This window comes from Bradysia coprophila, unplaced genomic scaffold (genome assembly GCF_014529535.1).
Source record: "Bradysia coprophila strain Holo2 unplaced genomic scaffold, BU_Bcop_v1 contig_232, whole genome shotgun sequence".
NCBI lineage: Eukaryota > Metazoa > Arthropoda > Insecta > Diptera > Sciaridae > Bradysia > Bradysia coprophila.
Genome location: NW_023503493.1, coordinates 19,307,995 through 19,333,525, shown reverse-complemented (window position 1 = coordinate 19,333,525; position 25,531 = coordinate 19,307,995). Strand labels below are relative to the sequence as shown.

General features: G+C 32.9%; 1 protein-coding gene across 7 annotated transcripts in view; it reads right to left on the bottom strand.

Annotated features, from left to right (window-relative positions):
* The window catches only part of LOC119075844 (neural-cadherin), a 280,539-nt gene that overhangs the window by 26,665 nt on the left and 228,343 nt on the right, over positions 1–25,531 (bottom strand). For 5 of the 7 annotated variants that reach the window (XM_037182391.1, XM_037182393.1, XM_037182392.1 and 2 more), the window contains 6 exons: positions 22,022–22,165; positions 17,612–17,727; positions 13,746–13,910; positions 3,515–3,652; positions 1,424–1,571; positions 86–1,261 (listed from right to left, as the gene is read on the bottom strand). In XM_037182391.1, coding sequence (XP_037038286.1) covers positions 86–1,261; positions 1,424–1,571; positions 3,515–3,652; positions 13,746–13,910; positions 17,612–17,727; positions 22,022–22,165 — 1,887 coding nt within the window. Of the gene's footprint in view, positions 1–85; positions 1,262–1,423; positions 1,572–3,514; positions 3,653–13,087; positions 13,247–13,745; positions 13,911–17,611; positions 17,728–22,021; positions 22,166–25,531 lie in introns of all 7 variants that reach the window. The other 2 variants (XM_037182394.1, XM_037182395.1) reach the window with 1 other exon arrangement.

Here is a 25,531-nt window from a genome sequence, read left to right as displayed (position 1 = left end):
TATTTGAAAATAGGAAGAGTTTGGCCGGCCAATGACACCAACGACGGCCTTAAATTACACAGAAACAAAAATTTCAAATACTCACTTTGATCTTGTTCAACTTTGAACGACGCTCGAATGATATCATCTGCTCCAGGATCCAATCGAAATTGGAATGGTGGGCCGTTACTCTTCGATCTATCATCATCGTCTGTAGCTAAAATTTCCACAACTTTTCTTGGCGGAACATGTTCTGGTAATACGGGCCGGTAGTCTTTTAGGAACTTTGGTGCATTATCGTTTATATCTTGCACAATAACAGTCAATGTGGCAGTAGCAGTTCTAGACGGAACACCATCATCAATAGCCAAAATTTTGACCTGATGTCGTGGCGTCACTTCACGATCTAACGATCGTTGGATCTTCACAACACCCTCCTGGTTGATGGCAAATTGTCTTTGTCGATCGGATGATCGATCAATTGCATATGACACTTTGCTTTTGCCACCTTGATCCGGATCGTTTGCAACGAATTTGTCTAATGTTTTTCCGACTTCTGTATTTTCGTACACCTGCACTTCAATATTAGGCCTATCGTATATTGGTTTATTATCATTTATATCTCTTAATTTAACCACAACCCATGAGTAAGCTACATGATATTTATCATTGTCATTGTCTTCTCCTTTGTCATTCACTTGTATTCTAAAGCGAAAACCATTGCTTTGTAGCTGGTCCTCATAATCAAGTGGTTGAACAATTTTTAAACTACCCGTACCATCATTGTTACGAACCATTGTAAATTTATCAGCACCATAACCACTGTTGTCTATCACTTTGTATTGGAATTTGTTTGTTTCATCTTCATCATGTACCGTTACAGTTAGAATGGGCATTTCAGGTAGGTTTGTGCCATCCGTTTCATCCACTTCCGTAAACCATTCATCTTTTGTAAACTGTGGCGGCATATCATTTATATCTTTGACTCGTATTGATGCCGTCCCAGTGCCTTTCAATCCTCCACCATCCATTGCAACCACTTGTATGGAATAGTCTGGCGTTCGTTCACGATCCAAACAGCATACTGCTGTTTTTATAACGCCGGTGTCCGGCTCAATTTCGAATATTGGCGATCCGGTTTCCTCTTCAATGACATTCTTTTCAATCGAATAAATCAGTTTTGCATTGGAACCTTCATTTGGATCATCATAATCCACGGCAGTCATAGTCATAACAACCATTCCAGCAGTTCCATTTTCTGTGACATTGCCGAAGTACACCCCTGAAAGAAATTGAGACAGAAAAACTGAGTTAAATGATACATTCATGAAATCCTTCGACTGTACTGGAGTTAATAAAGAAGAAAAAATTTGTCTCGTCGACACTTAGGAATTGTGGATTCATACTAATATGGTCAATAAACTGTCATAGACAGAATACAAACCTGATGGAAATATTGGAGCATTGTCATTGATGTCTTTCAAATTAACTTGTACATCAGCATAGCCAACCAATCCTTCACCACCTTCATCCTGAGCGAAAACAGTAAATCGCCATTGTGGACGTCCATTCGGTTGATCCCTATCAAGTGGCTATAAACCAAAAACAAAAAACACAAACAAAGTTTATTGTTTAATAATGTTCGTATACCATAATGGAATGGCAAAGGGAGGGTATGGTGTCTGTTTAGTCTATCGAACACATTAATATTGTGTGTACGATATGCGATGGTCATTGTGTATTGTATGGTTCAGTTCTGTAACAGGGTTGGCATTGTATGGGGATAGGAAATGGGTTGAATTTCGCAATAAAAATGCATTTCGCGTTATTTTTTTTTGTTCGTTCATTTTTTTACTTCACTGTTGTGAAAAATAGGTCAAACGAGCATAATATATTGTACTTCATGGCTCTATGTGTGCTTGATTCATTTCCTGGATAAGAGTTTGAGTCAATAAAACGTCTCTAAACAAATTCGAAACCAATGTAATGCACTTTTGGCTGGTAAAAATTGGGTGGTGGTTGCAATGGAGATGCAATATAACATGTAATAGATAAAGTGAGAGAGCCATAATGTGATGTAATATATGTGTAAAGTAAATGTTTTGAGCACTTAGAGTTTTCTGTACGCTCGCTATAAACAACATGCGAAAAGAAAATTCTACTTTCTCGAGTTGTTGGAAAATGTGTTACGATGAGTTTGTATATAATACGTTTATTTTGTTCCTGCTAGTGTTATTCTTGTATATTTCGGTAAAGTGGGTTTGCTGCTTTATATTTACAATTCTGTTTACTTCGTGTTTGTTTATTTTAAACGAGGGGGCACCTGTTCTGAAGCATAAATTCATGTGATAGTTGAAGCGTTAATGCGTTGTCTGCACACAAAATATTATGATGAAGTTTTCTGATACACGGAGGAATATAATGCAAACATTCAACCTAAATTCAATCGGACTTTTCCAATTCGTTACTGCAAACTGAATTCCAAACTATATTTGATTACGGACGAAATTGGATTGAAAGCTGATGTTGTGACTTGAATAGGTGACATTTAAATCAAATTCATATTTTAATAAAACAATTTGAAAGGGTGACAACGTACGCCAACGTTTCGGTTAATTAACAAATTCCTTGATTTCACAATACTTGAACGAAAGACTTTGAAATACTGTGAGTGAGATTACGAAGATCTGACAATAAGATTGTAAACTGAACAGGATAGCACTTCCTGCGGTTTTAGAAGGCAATTCATACTGTGCAACTTCAGACAACGGTTTAATATTTATTCCAGTGCCATGGAAACAGACATCGGATAACGTTCAAGTAATTTTCTCGTGTAATGTCATTACATTTTCTGTAAATTTAAATTTCACACCGAAGTGTCATGGTTGGGGTGTATTCATTCTAAATTTTGGAAATTATTTGAATTTCTGGCTCACTGAAATGGTTTTGAATTAATCAAATCTGCCCTAAATAAGATCTCAATGTCAATAAATTGGTTAAACCCAATAACCGCAATAGCTTGAGTGTATTCTCCTCAAGACTGAAATTACAACCTGCACTAAAGATCGATCAATATTTATAAGGAACCTTAACAATATGCGCGCTGTAAGTGTATTGCTAATTTGCGACACTTTATACGGTAACGTAGCGACCGTCTCCTTTGAACATGATGTACATGACTCAGAAGATTTCAATTTGCAAAGAACGAAATTCGTAGACGTGCAGCACAATATCTCAATTTCACCAAATCATTTGGATTGAAAGATAAACGCGATCAATCAAATGTAATAAGTTTTTCCTAGACAATGCATGTCAATGCGGAAACGATTGATGTTATTTCAATTTTATAGCAAACAACGTACAGACACACTCCACTTTAACTATATTATTTAGAGTATAAGATATGTCGTGGGTTTTGTGCTGTACTTGTAACAGCATATTTTGTATTGAACGACAGATTAAAGTTATATCGTCCTGATGTCCTGAACGATTCGTTGGCATTAACGTTTGTGAAATAATAGTGATGTACACAAACCTTTAATACGAATATCTCTCCAGTAGTTCTGTTTATGTCAAATTTACTGTTCGCTGGGTTGTCTGGATCGATTCCTTGTCCGGTAAGGAAATACACAATATTTTGTGGACGATCCTTATCTCCGTCACTGGCCGTCACCTGCATTTGAAATATTGTAATATTTCGGTTTAAATTTCATGTTTGCAAAACCAAACAGCATCCACATGCAAAACGTGCATACAAAACCCACATTGTTATTCAAATACATAATAAAACAATTGCAATTTAAATAGCATAACGGTGCATTTATGCAGTTTGTAGATTATTATGGTAATTGGTGTATGCGAAACCAATGTCATCATGCAAAGCAAATAGCCACAAAATTACTACAAAGCAAGCAAGTAAAAAAAACGCTATTCAAATTAAGTAAAATCTTAACAATGTTCCAGCAATAGAAGTTATTAATAAAACATTATGCATTCGCAACAAATTCGGTAAAAATAAAACAGTTGCAACATTCAGAATTATAATATTATAAAAAACAAGGACAATACAAGGAATATACGAGGATTATCAACGGGGAAAGATATAATTTGTTTTTGTTCCCGATTTCGTAATTTCAACATTTTATTGTTCGAAACATTTCCTGAAAAAATGATAAATTACATCACGGCTCTTGTCTGCAAACTAGAAACAAACAACATTTAAGGCATTCCATTCTTTTTATATTGTTCGGTGCGATCTGACATCATGAATAGGATTTTTTTGTTGTTTATTATTTTCACATAAAATGGAGAGAGAAAAAAACAGGAGAAGAAAAAAGAAGCTAAGATTATTTTTCTCGTGATTTTTTTCTGTTGTCTCGAAACAACTTAAACATCCCGAAAATATAGACTTTTCGTTTAACTAAACTGGCAGACCCAAACATTAATTTTCTGTTTTTAAAGTCACAAACAATAAAAATTTGTTTTCAATGTTGTTCGTTTTCTACTTTACTGCTTACGCTGCTCGATGTCGTCGGTTGTGTGTATGCGGATAGAAAATTACATGGCATGAGATAGCAATCAATATGAAAAAACTTTTTTGGCGACGATGGTTTCGGTGGAAAAACAAAAGTTTATTTCGATTTCTGAGGTTGTTATTATTAAGTGTATGGTTCCGCTATTATATACTTGTGATACTGATGTATTTGCAAGCATAATACCATTATTCCATTACAGAGATGGGAGGGAGAGAGAGCAAAAAAAAAACGGATTATAAACAGAACCCGTAGGTACCTATTTTTTGTTTTCTCATCCCTTGTTTCCTCATCCCTGATTAGGTGAACAAAATGAATGAACGGCACATGAATCTTGAGCTTTCAAGATTTACTCACGATTTTGGCTTTTGAAATAACAGAAATATTGTTGTAAACAAAAGCAAATGTTTCCTCCATTATGTTGTGTGTATGTAGCCCAACCACAATGTAAACATATTTATTATTTATTGGTATAGGATTATCTTGGAAAACGATCGAAATAAATATAAAAATACGCAGAAAGAACGAAAAAAGTTAACAAGTTTGGGAAGTTTCTATTAATTTTTTACGATATTTTCGGGTGATTGTGTGGCTGAATTATTCAATCATTGAAATGTGAATCTCTATCGTGAGATTGTCGATGGATATAAAATTAGAATAAATTTGAAAGGCTAAAGTCATATGGAATTTATTTTCTTTGATATAGTAACCAGGGTATATCTCTGAAACCGGTCGGCTAGAATCAAGCTAAGGAACTATATAATAACAATAAACACACCAACAAAATGTAATGAAAAATAAGGGCCAATTGAATAAAGTATACTTCCATTATATTGTTGTATTGTGGCGGAAGTTGGATGTGAATAAATGAGGAAAGTTATTTAGGATTATGTGTGTTTCGACCCTGACCCCATCCAAACATTGACTCTGCGTATATATGGGAAATGGATTTTCCGTTTTCAGAACGAGTGAGTCGTAGCAATTTGGATGTAATTCTATTGGCTTGTTGGTTCCTGTTTATTGTTTCTTAAGTAAGTGTAAATAATTCCAATTCTTTTCGATTCAGTCAACATATGACTCTATTTGACGGTACGATACATGAAGGAAACACGTGATAATTTTTATAATAATAAAGAAAGGGCGTGATTATGCTGTAATCATTTTGGTATTTTCCAATCCTACGTTCATTTACCAATTAGTTCGACTTCTTACTTCAAATAAAATAATGATCTCAAATAGCAACCAGCAACCCATTCCATATAATAACATGGCAGCGTTCACCCTAATCTTTTGATCATTACAATTATCCTCAATATGGGAAAGTAACTGCCTTTTGACGCTGTCCGATGCTTGTAAGTTATCGTAAAAGTAATTAAAACAGAAATAAGTAAAAATGTTATGAACGCAATCATCTACTGCATGTAAACAATTTATTCATTCCCATTCAAAACATAAACTTTCCAAAGTCTGATGGGTTTATTTTAATTGTTTAAAGGAAGTGCTTCGTTTTAAAGTTGAATTTAGCGAAACCAAACTATTAAGTTTCCTCATGGCTCATAAAATTTCTTTTATTGCTGTTTTATGGGAAGAATTAAAGGGATAAATCTAGATAACGGACGTCATGTATATCTCATCCCCTTCAGTAGTGAGTATGAACAACAGCACCACACTTTAACAATATGTCTAAGATATTTCCCGTAAACTTTTTGTTGAATTTGCATTTTTCATGCAAAAAAAAACTGTTAAAACTTATGTTTTTACTCTAACTTCTCGCATCCTAATGACATTTTACCCAAACCATTAAAAAATAACGTTGCTCACATTCACATATATGAATATTGAATTCTAAATGAACATAAAGAAGCTCTATGCAATCATGCATCTCTAAACGATTTTATAACAACTTTGCTGTATTGCCTCAAGGGGTTAAACGGAAAGACAAAAGGAAGAAAAAGTTCATTTTGTAACTTAAATGGATGTCGCATGTGGAGAGAGTGGAATTTATGGATTATTAATGGGTTGAACATGCTGGTAGCTCTATTTAAAGAAGCTTCTATGGACCCATTTGTAAATATGATGTACAATTGGAAAAAATTTGAACGCACCAAAGATTCCAAATTGAGTTTGCATGAGTTCTAAATATAAACTTGAACTTGAGTTTGGCGAATTTTCCTTGTAGGACAACTGAACAATTAACCAAAATATCTCATCAAAAAGATCTGAATGTCGTCCTGGCTTTAGGAATACTAAATTGAAAAATGAAATTTTCAGGTCGTTATTTCGTATTCAGGACTGTAGACTGGAATTTATGAACGTAACAAGAGCCCCGTTCAAAAGTGACTGGTAAGGGGATTAATATTTAACTTTTGAAAGAATAGCACTACTTTCTTCTATGATCATATTTTCACCGAGGTAAAATATTCCCATATTGTATTCATATATAATGTCAGACGTTAGGTCATGCTTGTAAACATAAAAACTTTTTCATGCTTTCGTCTCAAATAAATTCCAATCTGATGCGCTCTGCTGCTTCCTGAAAAGCGAAACTATTCGTGCATTTTCATTTGAACGTTTCAATTGGATGTGCCTTGTTAATTAAATAAATGAATGTTAAAGAGACAAAACTTGTTTATTTTTGATAATTACATTCCCCATTTGCTTCACAAACTTCAAATTGATTCGTTCAAACAGCATCACGTAGTTTTGAATCGTGTACTTAGAAAAGTTGTCTGCAAAGGCAGAATTAACTAGTTCAAAGAAACATCAACGGAAAGGTGGAAATAGAACTCATTTTTCCCTTTCTTTTCGCGTCATTTCCTTTACTTTAACTTAACTTTTAACATTAGACAAACAAAAGACATCCGAACCCAAGTTTCTAGAATTTCATTTTGGTGCTTCAAGCAGAAATTTTTATTTAAAACTATTTTCACAAAAAAATTTAATGGGAAACTTTTACATAAACCAAGAATGCACATAATATATGGAGGTTGCCGCTATGAGTCTTACACGATCCGTTTCCCTTTAAAGTGCAATGTGTACCTGTGGCGCATATGGCAAACAATGTCGAATGTAAGAGACATTTGTTTTAGATATGTTGTGCCTTCCCCCTTGCACTGCTTAAATTTCAAATTTAATAATATTTTATAGAGACATGCCATTACATCATATTCGTTGCAGTTTCCTGTCATCATTTTTCCATGAACAAATGTTTGCTTTTTTGAAATTCTGCATTTTATGGAAAGAAAGGAACGTCATTTTGACATTATCGTAATGTATATGGTAATGGTGCACCCGTAGTACATTGAGAACATGAAGAACTCTCATTGGAATTAAAACTGTGTTTTTTGTTGTAAGCGATAGAAATTACATTTTAATGATTGCAATTACTAAAATTTCGAGTCTATAAGAAACATATCACTCATAGGTACCTCGAGAGTAGATCCTCATTGATTTTTATTGTACAAAGCTTACAGAAAGTAGGAAACGGTTTCTTCTTTACGAAATAAGGACTTTGATCTCAAATACCACAAGAAGACTCTCTAATTCCGAAAAAAACCTCTTTGATCTATACAACAGCTGCTATAGCAACGAATTAAGTTGTATGTTGTTTGTATCCCAATAATAATGAACAAAGTCATGATATTCCCTTCATTCGGTACAAATTACAATGACATTGTTTAAGTTTATTATACGCAAATTTACGGAAATTATTCATCTTTTATCACTGAAAACATCAATCTTATGAAACAAAAACCATTTTCTCTTGTGTTTTGAGAATAATGCGTTGAATAAGCACAATACTCTGTTTTGTTTCAACAATATTCCCATCCTCCACGCTGTGGAAATGTCCTAATACTACGATCAAAGTCCATATAATTATGATAATTAACCTCGACAAACCCACCCAATTAATTTCTTCGCGGTTTTATTTTATTCTTCTACCATCGTCGACCCACTAATCATAATTTATGGGAAAATGTTTTTAGTTCAAAAAACATATTTCTGAGGGCTCCTATTTGTGTGTGTACCGTACACATCCGACATGAATATTATAAAGAAAGATATTTTATTCAACAGCAACACCAAGTGTAGCCATTAAAATAATAAATGTGCTTTGGACTTGTAATTGTGCTATGTAGTGAATGTGTTTGAATTCAGGTAGGTACTTTTCGTGAGATGGGGGAATAACCGAACATTAGCACTGGGGGAGAGTATACAACACTTACGAAACTCTACTTCATATTTAATAGATGCCATAATTATTTACACATCCATTTTACATGTTACCGTTACGACGTATACATAACTTCTAAAGCTTTTGATAAAAGTAAATCCTTTTACGTTCATATTACGAAAATTCTGTTGAATTTGCAACAATTCTTTTCTACTCTCTTTCAAATTACCAACATGCCATTCCATACTCAAACAGACTTCGGTTAAAATTATGTGAATTCTTGTGTCAATTAATTATTTAATCCAATTTTTGATGCTCTTCATCTCCATCATAATGAAAACTCTTTTCTTTTGTTTAAGCCACACGGAATGCGCGAGAAAAGGAAATGAAGCATACCAGAACCCAGTATAGCGTGAATCTTACATGTTGACGAATATTTATATTCACAATTCACGAATGTTGTGGAAGAAGAATAAAAGGATTCGCACACGGGGAAAAGACTTACTTATTTAAACATTTTTTGCGAAAGGGGTGCGGTTATGAATAATTTAATATATGTGCGGATGTTGACACCTTTCACAGAGAGAAAATTTATAATATTTTTTTCGCGGTACCTTGAAATTGATTTTAATATTTTATAGAAATTCACGCAAATGTTTCCATTTCTTTTTAACAATTTATGATTTTCTACCGGGAAAGTTGCGTGTGTTCCTTGGAAAGGAAGAGAAAGCTAAAATAAATTTAATTCCATAACTCCATGAAGGGTATCAGTAATACATGAATTACATGAACAGAAATAGAAGCAAATTTTCATCTTGAGAATAAAGTCGTTAAAAGGAAATTTAATAATGTTTGACAAAAGACGCGATAGTAGCTAATAATGATAAGTCGGCGCACTCAAAGTAAATAGCTTTTATAAAAAATGTTTAGCCTAACTAAGTGCATTGGAAGATATAACACATTGCAAAGTTTTAAATTTTACTTTAAAAAAGATCTGAGTTTCATAAAAAAAGACTCGTCTATTAACTAAAAAAAAGTTTACTTTGCATCCGAGATTTTAATCAATTTTTAATAACATAGAAGTTCTTAAGATTACCAATTTCCGTTCTCTTATGAAGACTACCACTTCCAAATAACTTTCCTGCGGTCATTTATTCCAAAGTTTTTCGTTCGTAGACAAAATTCAACAAAAAAAGACCGTATTTATGTGGACAGCCTTCCTTTTTGTATAATTTGGGTAATGTCAATAGATATGTTGCGCATGGTTTTGATAGTTTATTGAAGATGCTAATGCCAAAAATATTTTTTTCATCTACTTGGCACAATTATACATCGAATGATATACAACTTTTTCCATGGAACTTATGTTACAACTTAAAATAGGACGCCCGTATTTTCTGTCGGAAAAACAGTACCTCTGGCAATATGTCGTTTTTGGATGAAAAAAATTCATTCATATCAATTTTATGATGGCCTTTATAGTTTACGTTGCCATGTCAAAATATTGGTACTGTAATGTTCAATAGAAAATTAAGCCGATTATCAATGACAGGAAAAATGCTTCCTCTTTTTTAAATTATCCCGACAAACGAAACCAATTAAATTGAAAATGGAAAGCTTTTGACTTGATGATTTTTACAGTTGGCTCTATCTTTTAAAAAGTAATGTCATACTCCACCTAAGTCTGTCCTTAATCCGTCAGATATATTGAAGGCACCATTTACAGTAAGTTTTCGTAAGACATAACCACATATATATAAGAAAAAGTGGAATATTTCTGATATGTAAACATATACGTGAACTCAGCAGCATTATATAGGTAGATTTAAATTTCAAGCATTTTTTCAAAGGAATTTTCTAACGCACTACTTCACATAAAGTACACTCTATGCCGTGTAGTACCTTAAGGAATGTTATGCAACAATGTGGAAAACATATAAGAAATTATGCTAAAGTCATCCATGCTGATATTCGTTTGGAGTTATGCATATTACATTATGTGGAGTTTCTATCCGCGTATACTGGGGTTTTACTTTTAATCTGTCGTTTGTTACCGATGCAAAGCAGTGAGGACAGACTGTTTGTCAGCCAAGTCAATTTTAGTCGATTTTCAGTTTATGTGACCAATTTTGTTAGAATTTTTATCTTTTTAGATGGATAGATAATGGGTTTCAGAGGAAAGACGAAAATGGTTTTAACTTTTGGATTTTAACTTTATTTCATAAAAAATTGTAATCTATGCTGAGTTTGTATTGAACTTCGTACCGGCGTTCGTAATTTAGCTATAAGCAATTTCGACACGTTATATTTTTTGTAAAGATTTTACGGCTGTAGGCAACGATGAAGACTGTATTCCGCGCAATAATTATTATGGAATGATAAAATAAATGATTTTAAGAAAGGTATATGTTTCGTACATCCTTAAACCATGTTCTTGAGTCACGTGCCTGCGTACAGGTATTGAGGTATTGCGAACACACTAGATGCACGGGTTTGTACGGGGCTAATGTCGCTGAGTCCATTGTTATTTAAAAAAATTTTACATTAGGGGAATTTTGGAATTTTTGTCTTCAAGAATGACATGAGAAACAATTGCAAAAATAAACAGTGAGTTCGCCCACTCTTTTATACCAAAAGAATGCTAAAACTATTAAAGGAAAAGTTGCAGTGCACGGCTAAAAACTATAATCGAAAACTTGTCTGCGTTCAGCTGACCCGCGCACTTTGTTTGTAAATGTTAAATTAATGACAACTGCAATTCAATCCAATGCAATTAGATTACTCTAGGAACATGTTACTCTGCAGTAGAATGGATAAAATGGTTTTCCAAAGGAAACAAAATAGCATTCCCCATTCCTATTCACATTTTCCCTCACTCTGCCCGAAAATTTATCTGTATAAATGGGTTTACCGTTAAAATGGTGGCGGTAATTAAATAAGCTTTTTCTTAGATTAAAACATAGAACATTAAATGCATAACAGTGCATTTTGCACTCTGTATAGACCGAACCATTACATTTCTGCAATCATAAATAAATCTGCAACAAACCATAGGGATAATAAAGGAGTTAAACAACGAGGTGTTTAATGCGGCTTTTCCTTTTTCGAATAATTCATTTGTTGTTGGCTTCAAGCGGTCGCTAGTTGTTTGCAACGAAGTTTTTCGCATTGAACCTTATCCAATATATCTGCACTTTTGTGGTAGCTCTTAAAAGTTTTCCAAAATGGCAACGAATACAACATCGAAAATAAAAAGAACGTTTCTGAGTGTGGCTTTTGGTTTTGGTTGAGAGTTCAGTTTAAATTTTAAATTTAATAAACGCATGAAATCTGCGATTAGTTCCTTGAATCACATAAAAGTAAACCTCCAATATTTATCCCCCCATAAAAAAATCGGCAAATCCAATTCGAAAACCATTTTCACGAGTCTAAATAAAGATTTGGCAACCATAAAGACGATATAAAAAAGTCTTCCAAATCATTGACAAGTAGGATTTTGCTATAACCGCGCGATTGCTCATTCGATTCTTTTTTTTTCTTTTTCAATATTTACAAAACATTCAACTTTCTTAAAACATAGACAGAAAGCCCCGGATAAAATCCTGTTAGAAAAACAACTTTTTCCATGTGAAGCATCTAAAAAGCATTTCGCTTTCTGAAAACACAGATTTATTTTCGTACATCCAGTAAAGAATAAAATAAAAGAAGAAGAAAAAAATCTAAAAATTTATTCATGATCGTGCTCTTCGTACAAATCAGAAAACCACGAACATTTATACCAACAACTCCAGCTCATACACGTCTAAAGAGTGTGTGGTTGATGAAAAAAATACATAGAAAATAGAAAACATGGCTTAGCATCAATTTTATAACCTCAGTGCAATATTGTAGGTATGTAGAAAATACCTCAAATGATGGTAATACGTTATTTCGGTGGAAATAATCATGTTAAAAGCAATGGTTTTTATGCCAGTCGAGAAAGCAACTTTTGGTTTATTGTGCAAAAAAGGTATAGCCGAAGAAATAAATTGTTTTTCTTTCCGTCTCTCTCTCCTATTCTCTAACTCTGTGGCTGACTCACTTTCCGGCACCGCCACACTCTTCGCCGAACGATAAATTAGGGATAAGGGATATTGGTTCGGTTGTAAATGCCTTAATATTAAATTTATCGTTTGTTAGTAGTTTTATTAGCGCAATTTCAGAAAACCCGACACCATCATCATGAACGACATGACAACCATTTAATGTTTTGAATTACCCGCTCTCTCTCTCTCTGCTAGATAGATCTTTGCTCAACCTTAATACAAATGTAACCAATTCACCGTTAAACCCAAATAGTAAATTTTCCATATAAAAATATCCTTAAATTTAAGCATAAAATTGTATGTTTATGTCGATTGACCTGTATTATACCGTATGGAGGTATCAGTTCCTCGTTCATCGATTTCATGTAATAGGTTTGAGGAAATACTGGCGGTAGATCGTTGACATCTCGAATATTTATCGCTATTGTAGTAAAGTTTTCATTTAGACTGTCAGTCGCCAAAAGTGTGAGGGAATACTATGACGAAAACAAACGAAAACAAAAAAAAATCTGAGTAAGCGATAAAAAGCATTATACAAAAACGTACAGAAGCTATAAATCTCGTCTCTATATTACAACATAAAAAAAAAATTCATCTGAAAAAGAAAAAGAAAAAGAGCAAAAAAAAATAATTAAGTTTTATGCATTTTGATATCTTCCTATTTACCCGAGGCCATATCCGGGATTTATGTGGTAGATGTGCAAGCCTTATTAAAATGACTATCAATTCAAAGTAACACGACATCAAGTAAAACGAACAAAGACACAAAATAGCAGACATTATTACAGTTACAAGACTGTGGGTAAAATTAAGTCATGCAAAAATATTTCTCTGGAACAAAAACACATACATAACACACAAGAGAGACTTTATATGCACAAACAGTAGACATTTTTAAGCTACTCTTGTTGAACGAAACATAAACTTGTAGCGTATAGCACAAACATAAGGGAAAATTAATTAAATCTCAATGACCTGTAGCACACGTTTCGGTAGATTTCGGTCATCCTCTTCTGTGATTTGGGTACGATATGTAGGCCGTTCAAATACAGGTGGATTGTCGTTTACATCTTTTACGTGGATCACAACGGTTGTATAATTTTCTTTCAAATTGTCGGATGCGGCTAAACGTAGTTCATACTAAATGGGTGGAAGAGGAAATTGTAATATTTTTTTTTGCTGTTGTGAGTTTAAGCAATTGAGGAAATGTACACTTTAATTGGCCACACGGTTAAATACAATGAGAAGTGTTAATTCAAAAAAATATTTATCCGATGGTTCTGGTCCGACTACCGGTCTATAATTAAATAAGGGTTTGAATAGAGATGTGGAACGAATAAGCGAAGGGCAAACATTAATTTTGTAGAACGTACGACGAGCATAACAATTTAACTGGCAATGGGTGTACACAATAGTTGGTTACATTGTATGCTGCGAAATAGTTTATAACATTAGGTAGCAATTTTTCACCAACAAGCTTCTGTAACCGTATTTTCGACAAGTGTAGTATGTCCCAGCTGAAGGTGAGGTACACAACTACAATTGTTGAAAAACAGTGACTGAAGCGAGTGTCTCAAAAATTGAGTTTGCGAGTAACAGAGTATCACAAAATTGTTACCGAATTTATGAATTACGTAGCAGCATCCAAAGTATTCTGTTTTGCCGCTTACCATATGCGTAAGTTGAATTTCATATAAAAATAAACGAAAAATTAATCGAAAATATTCCAGATGTTTTCGCGATCAGTTTCTCAGAGGCAAATTGCTACAATTGCTAAAAGTTTCTCATATGCAGAATAAGCACCAGCTGAATATCACCAGCTAGTGTACAAACAAAAACACTTTGTATTGTATACAATTCAAAGACAACCTACACACAGTGCATTTCTACGTTAACGTCATCTACGCGCACATAACACGTATGAATGAAGTAAACACATTGTTAAGAATGTGTTTTGATTGTTTATCAAACAATAAGTGTGTGTTAGCAGATCCAACAGGTGATATTCAGCTGGTGCTCATTCTGCATATGAAAAATATTTACAGGCTGTATGTAATGTTCAACTTTCGCATGGGGAAGGCAGTAAACTATTATACTAATATGCAATCAAGGTTCTGAAAGATGCACGTAGCATCAAAGTAATGCTGTTTCGGCCTCAGATCGCAGCCGTCGTCTGACCATCATCAGTTGCTCTACTGCATCTTTTGCAAGACAGCTATAACATGAACGCAATTTGAACTAGTGAAGCGTTATTAAGACAACCACTACAGATAGTGTGAGAAACCAACTTGAAGAAAATATGTTTTTGGAAAATTCAGAATTTTGTTTTTGTTAAGTTGCATTTTTCATATATAAACTTTTAGAACCTTGCATAGCATGGCATTTCACTCATCAAACACTCCACGTTGATAATAGCGAGATTTCGATTTTCACTCATAATTATAAATGGAACGTACATTGTTTATAAACGTGAGCCAAATATATTTTTCCGATTCCGACGATGATTATTCATGAAGGCAGGTTTATTTTTAACGTTCAGAAGTAAAAGCATTTCCCCTCGTTAAAAATATACGAAAAGTTGTTTTTGATTATCTAATATTTCTAAAATTTAATCACACCATCATTTTACCTGCCTCGAAATATCACTTTTGTGTACATAACAAATGCGTATATATACGTCAACGAAACAAAATGAAACATGGAATATTGACTTCGCTAAAGCCAATTTCGGAACATTAACTAGGTTAATTCATAAAGTATTTTACCAAAAAAATGATAATAATACAACCATGGATGTGAACAAAAAAAAATCTCGTTTAAAATTTCGACGACAACGTTATAGAACATAAAAAAATTTCTGATGATATTTCATAAATTTATTTAGGGGGTTGATAAATTGCTTTTTAAGAGTTTTTTTCTGCGCTTTTAATATGGAGAGGAAATACGGAAAGTTAATCAGTAAATCAGCTATATATATAACTTATCTATTCAGTGAAAATGCCAATGTGATAGCTGAACTCACGTGCATTAGAAAATAATTACTAAACGCGCTGATCTATTTTGCATGAGGTCAGCAGTAATCAATGATTCTTCGTATAGGCAAAGAAATTCCGAATGAAAACATGAACATAAGTCTCAGAACCGGTTCTCCTCAATCAATTTTTGTTTTCAATCTAAATACGCAATGCGGATTTCTTCTCGACTAATTTACATGAACTTTGATCTTTATTCAACAAAAAATGTTGTCACCTTTCACCTCTCCTTAAATATGTATCCAACTGGTATTAAAAGCCTCTGACGCCCCAAAGACTCACGTCTCACGTGTGACGACAATTTGAAACAAGAAGTATCAATTCCGTAAATGAAATTCAAATTTACTTATGTTACATTTCACTGGAGAGATCCCAACATTTAATAATCAATTCACATACAACATTCCTTTTAACTTGAAATGTACTCTATTCATCATCATCATACATACTCGTTCTCGTGTATGTAATGGTTGGAGCTTTTGAAAGAAACATCAAAAAAAAATTTATGTTGAAAAAGATAACATTCATTTCCCTCATTCCTTTCGGAGCGCATTAACCAAGTCAAGTATCTTCAAAGCATCTTGGGGATTTTTCTCTTCTAACATTCGTTTGTTTTGTAACACGCCCGTCGTGTATATGTGCAAAGTTGTTTGCACAAAAGGTGTCAGAAAGTAAAGCTATCATAAAATAACGTTTTTGGTTTTTATTTCCGCATCAAGAATATATGAATATCGTGAAACGAATATCATAAGAGTTATTTATTACTTAGCTTTAACCGCCATGTACCACACTTTTTGTTCACATTTCTCAAAACAACTCCATGTGTGCGAACAACAACGATACATCCAATTTACTCACAAATTAGATGCTTTCGTTTTTGTTGTGCACCATATTTTCATTTTATTTGCTCCGGTTACATGTTTCATTTTGTTTGTATAGCTAGGGAGGGGTGTCATAACGGAAAATGTGTGACCATATATATGAAAGGAGTAAATCTAATAACTTGAAATGGCTTTAATAGCCTTCAGTGCTTTAAACTTTTAATGGAGCTCAATTAAAATGTTTCATAAACAGAGCTTTTCAGTTGCGACTGTATATAGGAATGTTTAATTCCACTTGCTGGTTAAACTTTTTGCAGATGTAATTTTTTGTAAAATTAAGAGGTAACTTTATACGTAAAGCTTTCATTGTGCAAATGTTAAATTTATCACAGAAAAAGAAACTTGTAATCTTTTTATGAAAATTACGGTACGGAAGGATTCTACTTACTATCACTGTATCAGCAAGATCTTCGAAGACTTCGCAAAAAGACTTTTCTAAGTCAAAAATTTACTGCTAACCTTCCGCTGTAGAATAGCAAGTTTAATTTAAAATTGTTGCAAGAGATGAACGGTGCAGAACTATGTAGCAACTGAGTCCAATGCCTAGTCAAATGAAAATTCTTTTGATAAAATTACCAACATTTGCATGACTGCAACGAAAAATAATTACAAAGCTGAATTGAAGTTGAATCACCACAAACGAAAACAACTTGTAGCATCAATTCAATATATGTATACTTCGGTCTATATATCGATGAATGGATTGTATGCCTTTCAGACTTTACTACTTTCCATAGAAACAATTTTTCAACAAATTACCGACGGTTTGATTACACGAGAACCCTCCAATTAAAATTCAAAATATAAAACTGAAAAGAAGGAAAGATATTTAAATGCAAACCACACACAGAAACATACTTCTGTTTCTGTACAACCTGGAAATTTATAACGAATCGCATGTAAATGAGATGAATGTGTGAATACTTACTCGTTTTCGTGTTTCATAGTCAAGAGCACCAGCCACATAAATAGCTCCTGTCATATTCTTTACCGCAAATGCACCACCTATGTTACCGCTTGTGATCTCATATCGAATACGCGAGGCTAAAGAACGAATAGAAAATATTTTTTTTTTAGAAAATGAAAATTAGACTTTATGAAAATTTATATTTTTATAATGGTGGAATCGTCGCCGTTCATATTATATCACAGTTATAGCACGGTGTAAAGTGCCATAAAATGATAATCTGTTTTATGAGCTAAGAAATATTTATCTTCAACCGGGATCGGTTCGGTGCGCAAAGGAAACATACATTTGGTGCGAGAGTCAAGTAAAAGAGGAAGAATTTAATTTAACATTATTATCATGTGAGTTTATTACATTTTTTTTTTAAATCCTTCAGGACATATAACGTAAAGTACCAGGTTTCGCTTATTTTATTATCGTACCGCCAACATTATGCTGCTCCTGTTGTTGTTACTACTATTTGAGCTTCAATGTTTCCAATGCAAGCACACCACACATGCCGATCTATTTTAGGTGTAAGTGTAGTACAATGTTATTTCTGTGAACATTATACTTTGGCCTTTTATTATGAAGGGATAAAGGTATGTTGTGTTAAACAACAAACTTAAATGGAATATGTGTGTGAAGCATATAGACATTCAACATCCACATCCGTATCCCACCCAAATGATGAAAAAAAAAACCATTGGCACACTCAACTGACGTTAGAAACTACTGTCGTGTGGCCCATTTACCAAAAAGTGTAAATGCAAAAGGTGCGGTGAAAATCAAATGATGCATGACCTGATAGTTGATAGTAGTTAATTTTCGGTGTTTGTTTATATTCCATTAAGATATCTGGACCAATAACGACATTGTGGAACTGAACATGACTTTATAATAGATTTATATTGACCAAGCGTTTTCCAGGTGAGATTGTTTGTTTTAGATTATGCATGTGGGGTGGATATAAGGGTATATTGGGATTATTGAACGGTAATGCGGAAACGGAAATTTAAGATTGTTGTTTAACAATGTTGTTGTATAAATTTAGGAAACCTCTTGGGACTTGTTAAGCTTTTATTTTATTGTATTAGCAAACATATAAACAGCTATTCAAATATATTATATTTCGAACATTTATCGGGTTACACCAATGTCTTTCGCACAGGTAACTTTAGCAACAAAGTGAAATCGGTCGTGTTTTCTCATTTGGGAATTGTTGTGGTTGATGTTTGTGTATCAAATAATTCATTAAACAAATGAAGACGAAAAAAAACTTGAATTATGCCGAATGAGTATCCGATTAAAAAGCAGAAAATCTATCTCAGACGAAATTTATAATCCACTCCCAATTGCAGACCGGTGCTCTATATGGACGTTACATTTTTTTTTGTCTCGAAAGTTTAATCTTATATATGAAGCTGTGCGACTCTATTCTATTCACCCAACTGAATTTCTTCAGTGCACAGTCTGCGACATAAACGTGTGAAAATGAACAAAACAATTTATTATCGAAAATTTCAGAAAATAAATAAACCTGTAAACGGTAACACTACAACATACAACCAAAAACATTACTCAACGTCAAGTCAAGATAGGACACTCAAAACATGTTATTTACGTTCGTTTTCAATACACACACACGACGTTGCAGATACGACACTTTCAAAACAAAGACAAAAACATTTTCTTTGCGAAAACAATTTTTCTTTAATATCCTTTTTTCCCGAGTTCTTTTTAAATGATTGACACTTGATATACAATAACAGTGTCAAACAAAAGGGAGATGTAGGAGTAGAGTATCTACACAGTTCAGAGTTGACTTTCTATGTGAGAGAAAAAAGCGACTACCTTAAAAAAGATGAAAAATGTTTTTTTATTATTTTCTTTTTGTGTATTACCCTTTTCAGTAGGTATATTGTGTATATAGACAAACAATAAAGTTACATGGAAGTTCAAGTATAATATAATAAAAACAATATACACAATCAACAGCCACATTCAACCCCTTTTAAAGAAGATTTAGTTGATGTATTATTTTTATGTATTTCTTCCACGTCCCAAGTAAAAGCTCGTTCGGTTCCTAAAACACGATTCTTGCTTATGAGTTGGTTACACTTTATTGTTTGCTATGCTTGTTGACGTTATATTATCCAATTTGTATCGTAAATTGAACTAAAACACTGAGAGAATGTAGGTCATAATGTACAGTGGAAATGTCTTAACAAAGAAATATTTTGTTTTATTAAATTTTATTTATCTTGAAAGCTGATTCATTTCGAAAACGAGTGAGGATTATTCATAACGTCAATTTAGTTAATTAATTCTCGCTCAATTAGCAACATTAGAGACCTTCGGATAGACGTATTGGAATAATATTTTCCTTGTCATACATGGAAAAAGAAAAATGCTGTTTTCAGTTGGGCAGCTGAGCATCGTGGAAAAGTGGATGTTTGTGATGAGGATCACCATTTCGCTATAGAGAGGGAACTTCTTGAATTTTGGTTCATCTTTCTTCTGGTTCATGTAAATGATATCGCTACTTGAGCTACTCCCAGGTTATCGTCCTGACAACTTGATTTAAGATCAAAAAAATGATACTTAACGAAAAATACAACTGGATCTCCTTGTCTCATCGTACTTATGGGACCCACGCCGAGGAAGGCTATTGTAATAACAAAAACCTAACAGGGTTTGAAATATCTAAATAAAATATTGGTCTGATCATTATTTACTGGCAATTTCGGCAGTTATCTGTAGCCGAGAATTTAATACTTTTTATTGACATACATGGTAGTTTTATGTTATCCGATTTTCCACTACAAATCAACTTTAAACAAAATGAAAATAATGAAAACAAACAACTCAAAATTTAAACACAAAAATTGCATTTAATCAAACCGTTTTTTGCTGTTGTTGGACGAATAAAGAATAATCGAACAAAAATTGAAATAATAAAAAAAATGTTTTTTTTGTTCAAAATTTTTTTAATTTGTTTTATCTTTTACCTGCGTTTTTTGGTTAGATCGAATTTTGATTGTTTATTTGTGTATGCCGATGGGCTTTTGCATTATGACGGAAAAAAGTCGATACATTTGTCGAACATAATGACCAAATCGCATTTTCATTTTTTCGGTATAATTTGTGATTCTGTTTAAATGCAATCAAGTGAGAATAAATCCAATTCTCCCCTATAAAAGCGTTTTTATGTCGATATGTGGTAAGCCTGAGAGTACACCGAACACATCGTGGTGAAAATAATTGAAAATAATACAAAATGACGCAAAATGGTAAATGGTTGAAAATATCATGAAGAAAATTGTAGTGATATAAATAACCGGAATGTATTCCCCATCACTAACACACTTCCAAACGAAAATAGCAGCGGAAATATATTAAATTATATGAATCTGGTTTCCGTTTCCTCTTTCAACACAACAACCCATCGCAAACAAAAATTCATCACAAATACCGATATCAATTCAATTTATATTTCTCCCAGGCAAATTAATTCCTCCCGTCATTAGTGATTGACATGTTTTCCTATTAATCAATTCTCATAACCGTTGATAAGACATTTCCTTTAGCTCATCAATAATTCAACGACTATATTAAACAAACCGATGCAAAATTGCCAGGCTAATCCTTACCATATTTTATTTATACAATCTATGCTTCTTTAGTCAAGGATAATTTTTTGATGCATCAGCAATCAGAATATAAATTGGTGTAATGACGTATTAACAGTTCACATTGTCGTCAAGTGGTAGTGGATGGCAAAAAGTTTTCTTCTTTCTTCTTTCATAAAGTCAGTATTATACATAAACGTTTGTATATACAACTTTAGCTGCTTCAAAGTTTATAAAACCATTACGACACGACATCAGCTAAGTTTCGTTGAATTTTATAAATCTTCGATTAAATATTTTCCGAGAAAAATGAAGATTTTGCAGCAAAAAATAAAAGTAAGAAAAAGGTTGCGAAGGGCTTTGGCGTTACTGAAGGCAAAAAAAACTCCTTCGAAATTCAATTTGAGGATAAGCGAACAGCAATATATATGACTATAATAGACGTTATTGGATGACATATATTTGATTCCATCTCGCGCGTACAATATTCACCGAATAAACGATGAAATGATTTTATGTATAGAAATACAAACGATATTAGTATACATACGGTATAAGGTAATAGAAAACACACCGAAATATCACACTATTTTCCCAATTGTGTGACTTTCACAATTCAACGTCGTCGCTTGTATTCAATATATTCAAGTCGAGTCTAATAGCGTATGAATATAAAAGTTTTTTCTTCTCCGTACACTCTCGCCATTTCTCCCATCTTCTAACTTTATTATTATGATAAAATAGGTGTTGAAGTACTTACATTCATCGTGATCTTTGGCGGTGACAGTAAGAACGGTATGCTGAATATCTTCATTTTCATCTACTTCAGCTTCGTAAAGATTCTTATCAAAATAGGGTGGGTTATCGTTCTTGTCAGCAATACCAATGCGAATGAATTTTGTCACTGAAATAGGAAGAAATGGAATATTAACGTTTTGATGGAATTTTTCAAGTGATGTATAAGTTTCACAAAGTTAATTTAATAATTTTGTTATGGGGAAATTCATTAACATTTTGCTCTCGTATATGTTCGATAAACGAAAGGATGCTATACAAAATTCCAATTATATTCTACACCAAATTGACTTTATTAAATTAAATTTAATCGTAAAAAAAAGTAGCACTTGAAACAATTTTTGATGACTCGTGGCTGTATTTATGACAACAATAAAATTCAAAAAGTTTTTTTTTTCACAAACTCCTCTGAATCCATATTACATTCGAAACAGATAAAGCACATACGCAATTATTCATTCTAAATGTCATTTTAACGTTGCTACTCTATATATAAACGCTGGCTTAAACAAATTTTCAAAAACAAATTTTTTATCGCCCAGTTTAAATAAAATAAATCAAACAAAGTTTATGCTGCGTCCGGTTGATAAATTTTATAAATTGGACAAAGTGGCATCGCATGAACCTACCAATCATAGAATACCCAAAAATTGATATTTGATTGTTAAATTTCTATACAAAGTTTTACTCATTATGTTTTTTTTTGACATTCTACGACAGGTTTTATGAAAGCCATCCCTTAAATTCAATTAACTAGAAACTCCTGCGATGACTAGTTGAAATACGACGACTGTTAAGTTGGTCGATTAAAACTATTTTGACTTTATTGACATTTAGTTACAGTGATATGACTGCAATTAAAAGTCTCTCTGTATCAATTATACATGAATACACGGACAGAGTATGTAATACATACTATGTATATCTGTTTTTTTCCACATTTAATAAATTAAAGTATGGTGAATGCATTTTCAAATTTAGTAATTGACCAAAAATAAAATTGAAATAAAAAATATTTGATTCGTTTCAAAACTGATTTTTATTTGTATGACCTCACGATTTCATTAAATTATTTTCATTCATATTATTAAATCAAAATTTTAATATTGCTTTTTAATTACAACATTTTATGCTGTTTTTGTTGCAGGTGTATTCTGACGTTATTAATTTTTTTTTTATTCAGCAGCCAAAGCCGTTTAGCAAACATAAAAAACCCCAAAACCACCCAACAAGAGTAATTAAAAAAAAATAAATACATATAAGCCTCAGGGCTTTAGAGCCTAAGTTGAAATAATTTTTCACAACTAAAAATAGATAACAAACGAACTATGCTCGTGTATTTGCGTCTTTTGAACAGACTCATTTCAAAAGTATTTCTTCTGCAACTGGAATCTCGCTAAAAAGTTTTTCCTTTATAAATTCTGAAAGGATCCATTACCACCTTCGGCAGCAACAATTCGAACTACACATTCCAAACCGAACCGAAATATTTTCAATCCGAACCACAACCGCTAACTATAAATGAAAATCTAATAAAATTACAAACAATTTTCCAAAAATTCAAAGCACTGGGAAATCTTACTACGAAAACAGTGGAAAATTGTGGAATATTTACGTTCATAAAATTGAGTGCCAAAATAAGAAGTAAATAAATAAAACGAAGCAAAAAAAAACAATCCTTAGTCTTTTGCTAGCATCCCCTGAACAAAGATGATGCTGCATTCATATAAAATATACTTATATACTCGTGCAACGTGTATAATAGTTTTATTTTGATAAATATCGTGAGAGCACTCAACTCAGTGTTCCCGTAAACCAAATATATGGTATGTGTCAATGGTTATCAATGTTTTTGCCGTACAACGGGGTACATTTTCCATCACGTCATTTGGAAACGAAAAAAATGTGTTGGTGAAAAATAAATTGAAGAAATATATTCGGGCTTAACAAACAAATGGATACAGTTCGATTTGATTGTCGAGATGATGACACTTTTGAAGGAAGATATATTTTCGGACATAGCAGCGAGACAGTTTTAATATCCCGGGTACATACAGTCGATACTATTTTTCAATGTTACAGCAGAGGGAATCGATTTTTACTTACGTTAGAATAGGGAGCAGAGATAATGAAGACCTTTATTAAAATTGCAGAAAGTTCGTCTCGCTTGCATTTTATTCACAGGGATTGAATTTGCAAAAGTGCAAATGTTCTCAGCACAGTTGGTTTAGCCAACTTAAACGTTGTTCTTGTTTCATAATTTTAAGAGAAAACTTTTATTTGCTAACAAATGGCTTTTGTATTTACGTTGAAAAGACACGAAGATCCAAGTATTATGGCAATGATCTACTACAATTTATATATAAACATGCGCTTGTAATTTGGTGTGTACGGTACTATGCTTTTTCATGAAAATGTCGGTTTATTTATATTCAACTCAATTGCATCCTGCCAAAAAATATGTAATAAAGTTATGTGAGTGAAATGAAAGACGAGCTGGGGCCGGTGCACACGTATAAAGCGAGAGGAAAAAGTTTTGCATTTATGAAATATTTTTGTCTACGCTCCTATATATCGTTCCAGAAAATAAAATTTGTTTCGTTCAAAGTGATACCCGTAACACCTATCTGTCGATGTCTACTTCTGTAAAATTGCGTTCTCAATTTCTGTTTTTTTCTTCGTATCTCGTTTTTAAGAACTTTTCATCATCAATTTGTATCATCGTGTACTATACCCTAAGGAAATCATTTTCGTGCTGTTTTATTAAAATACAATCTATGCAAAGGAAGATGAAGAAGAGCGTGTATTCCTAATAACGGCAATATTCGTTTAAATAATTCGAAAATTATGAAAAATTTATATATCTTCTGTTTTCGTATATATTTGTATAATCAAATTCTCTGTGAAGACATTATTTCGTTTGTAATTATTAAATACACGTTGCCTTGCAGCACAGTAATAAGTAAAATGAACGAACATTTCGTACAGAAGTACTCTCATCGTATGAATTTTTGAGTAAATTTTCTTTTATAAATTGGGAACTCGTTTAAGCTCATTTGTCGATACTTCCGTAGCATAGCCACCTTGTGTTCATAGAAACGCTGTTTAACAGAGGATTTCACTAAATAACCTTGGTTTATTGTGGTGCGAATTCGATTGAATTCTTTAATTGATTGTACATTTTAACATAGCTCCTTAGAATTGTTTACATACTGGAGCTACGCGGATCATTTGTAATCGATATATTTTTACGGAAAATAAATGAAATGAAATGATTTTCATTACCTCACAAATTTCTGAAACTTAAAACTTCATTTGCGATGGTGGCTCTGCAAGTAGAATCGACAATCATTTTCTTCATAAGTAACATTACCGTCTCTACGTGCATCTCATTTCATACATATCGGCTCTCTCTGTAGTAACCCTATATGCATAACTTCAATAACTCCTAAATGTGTAAAATTATTGTAGCCCA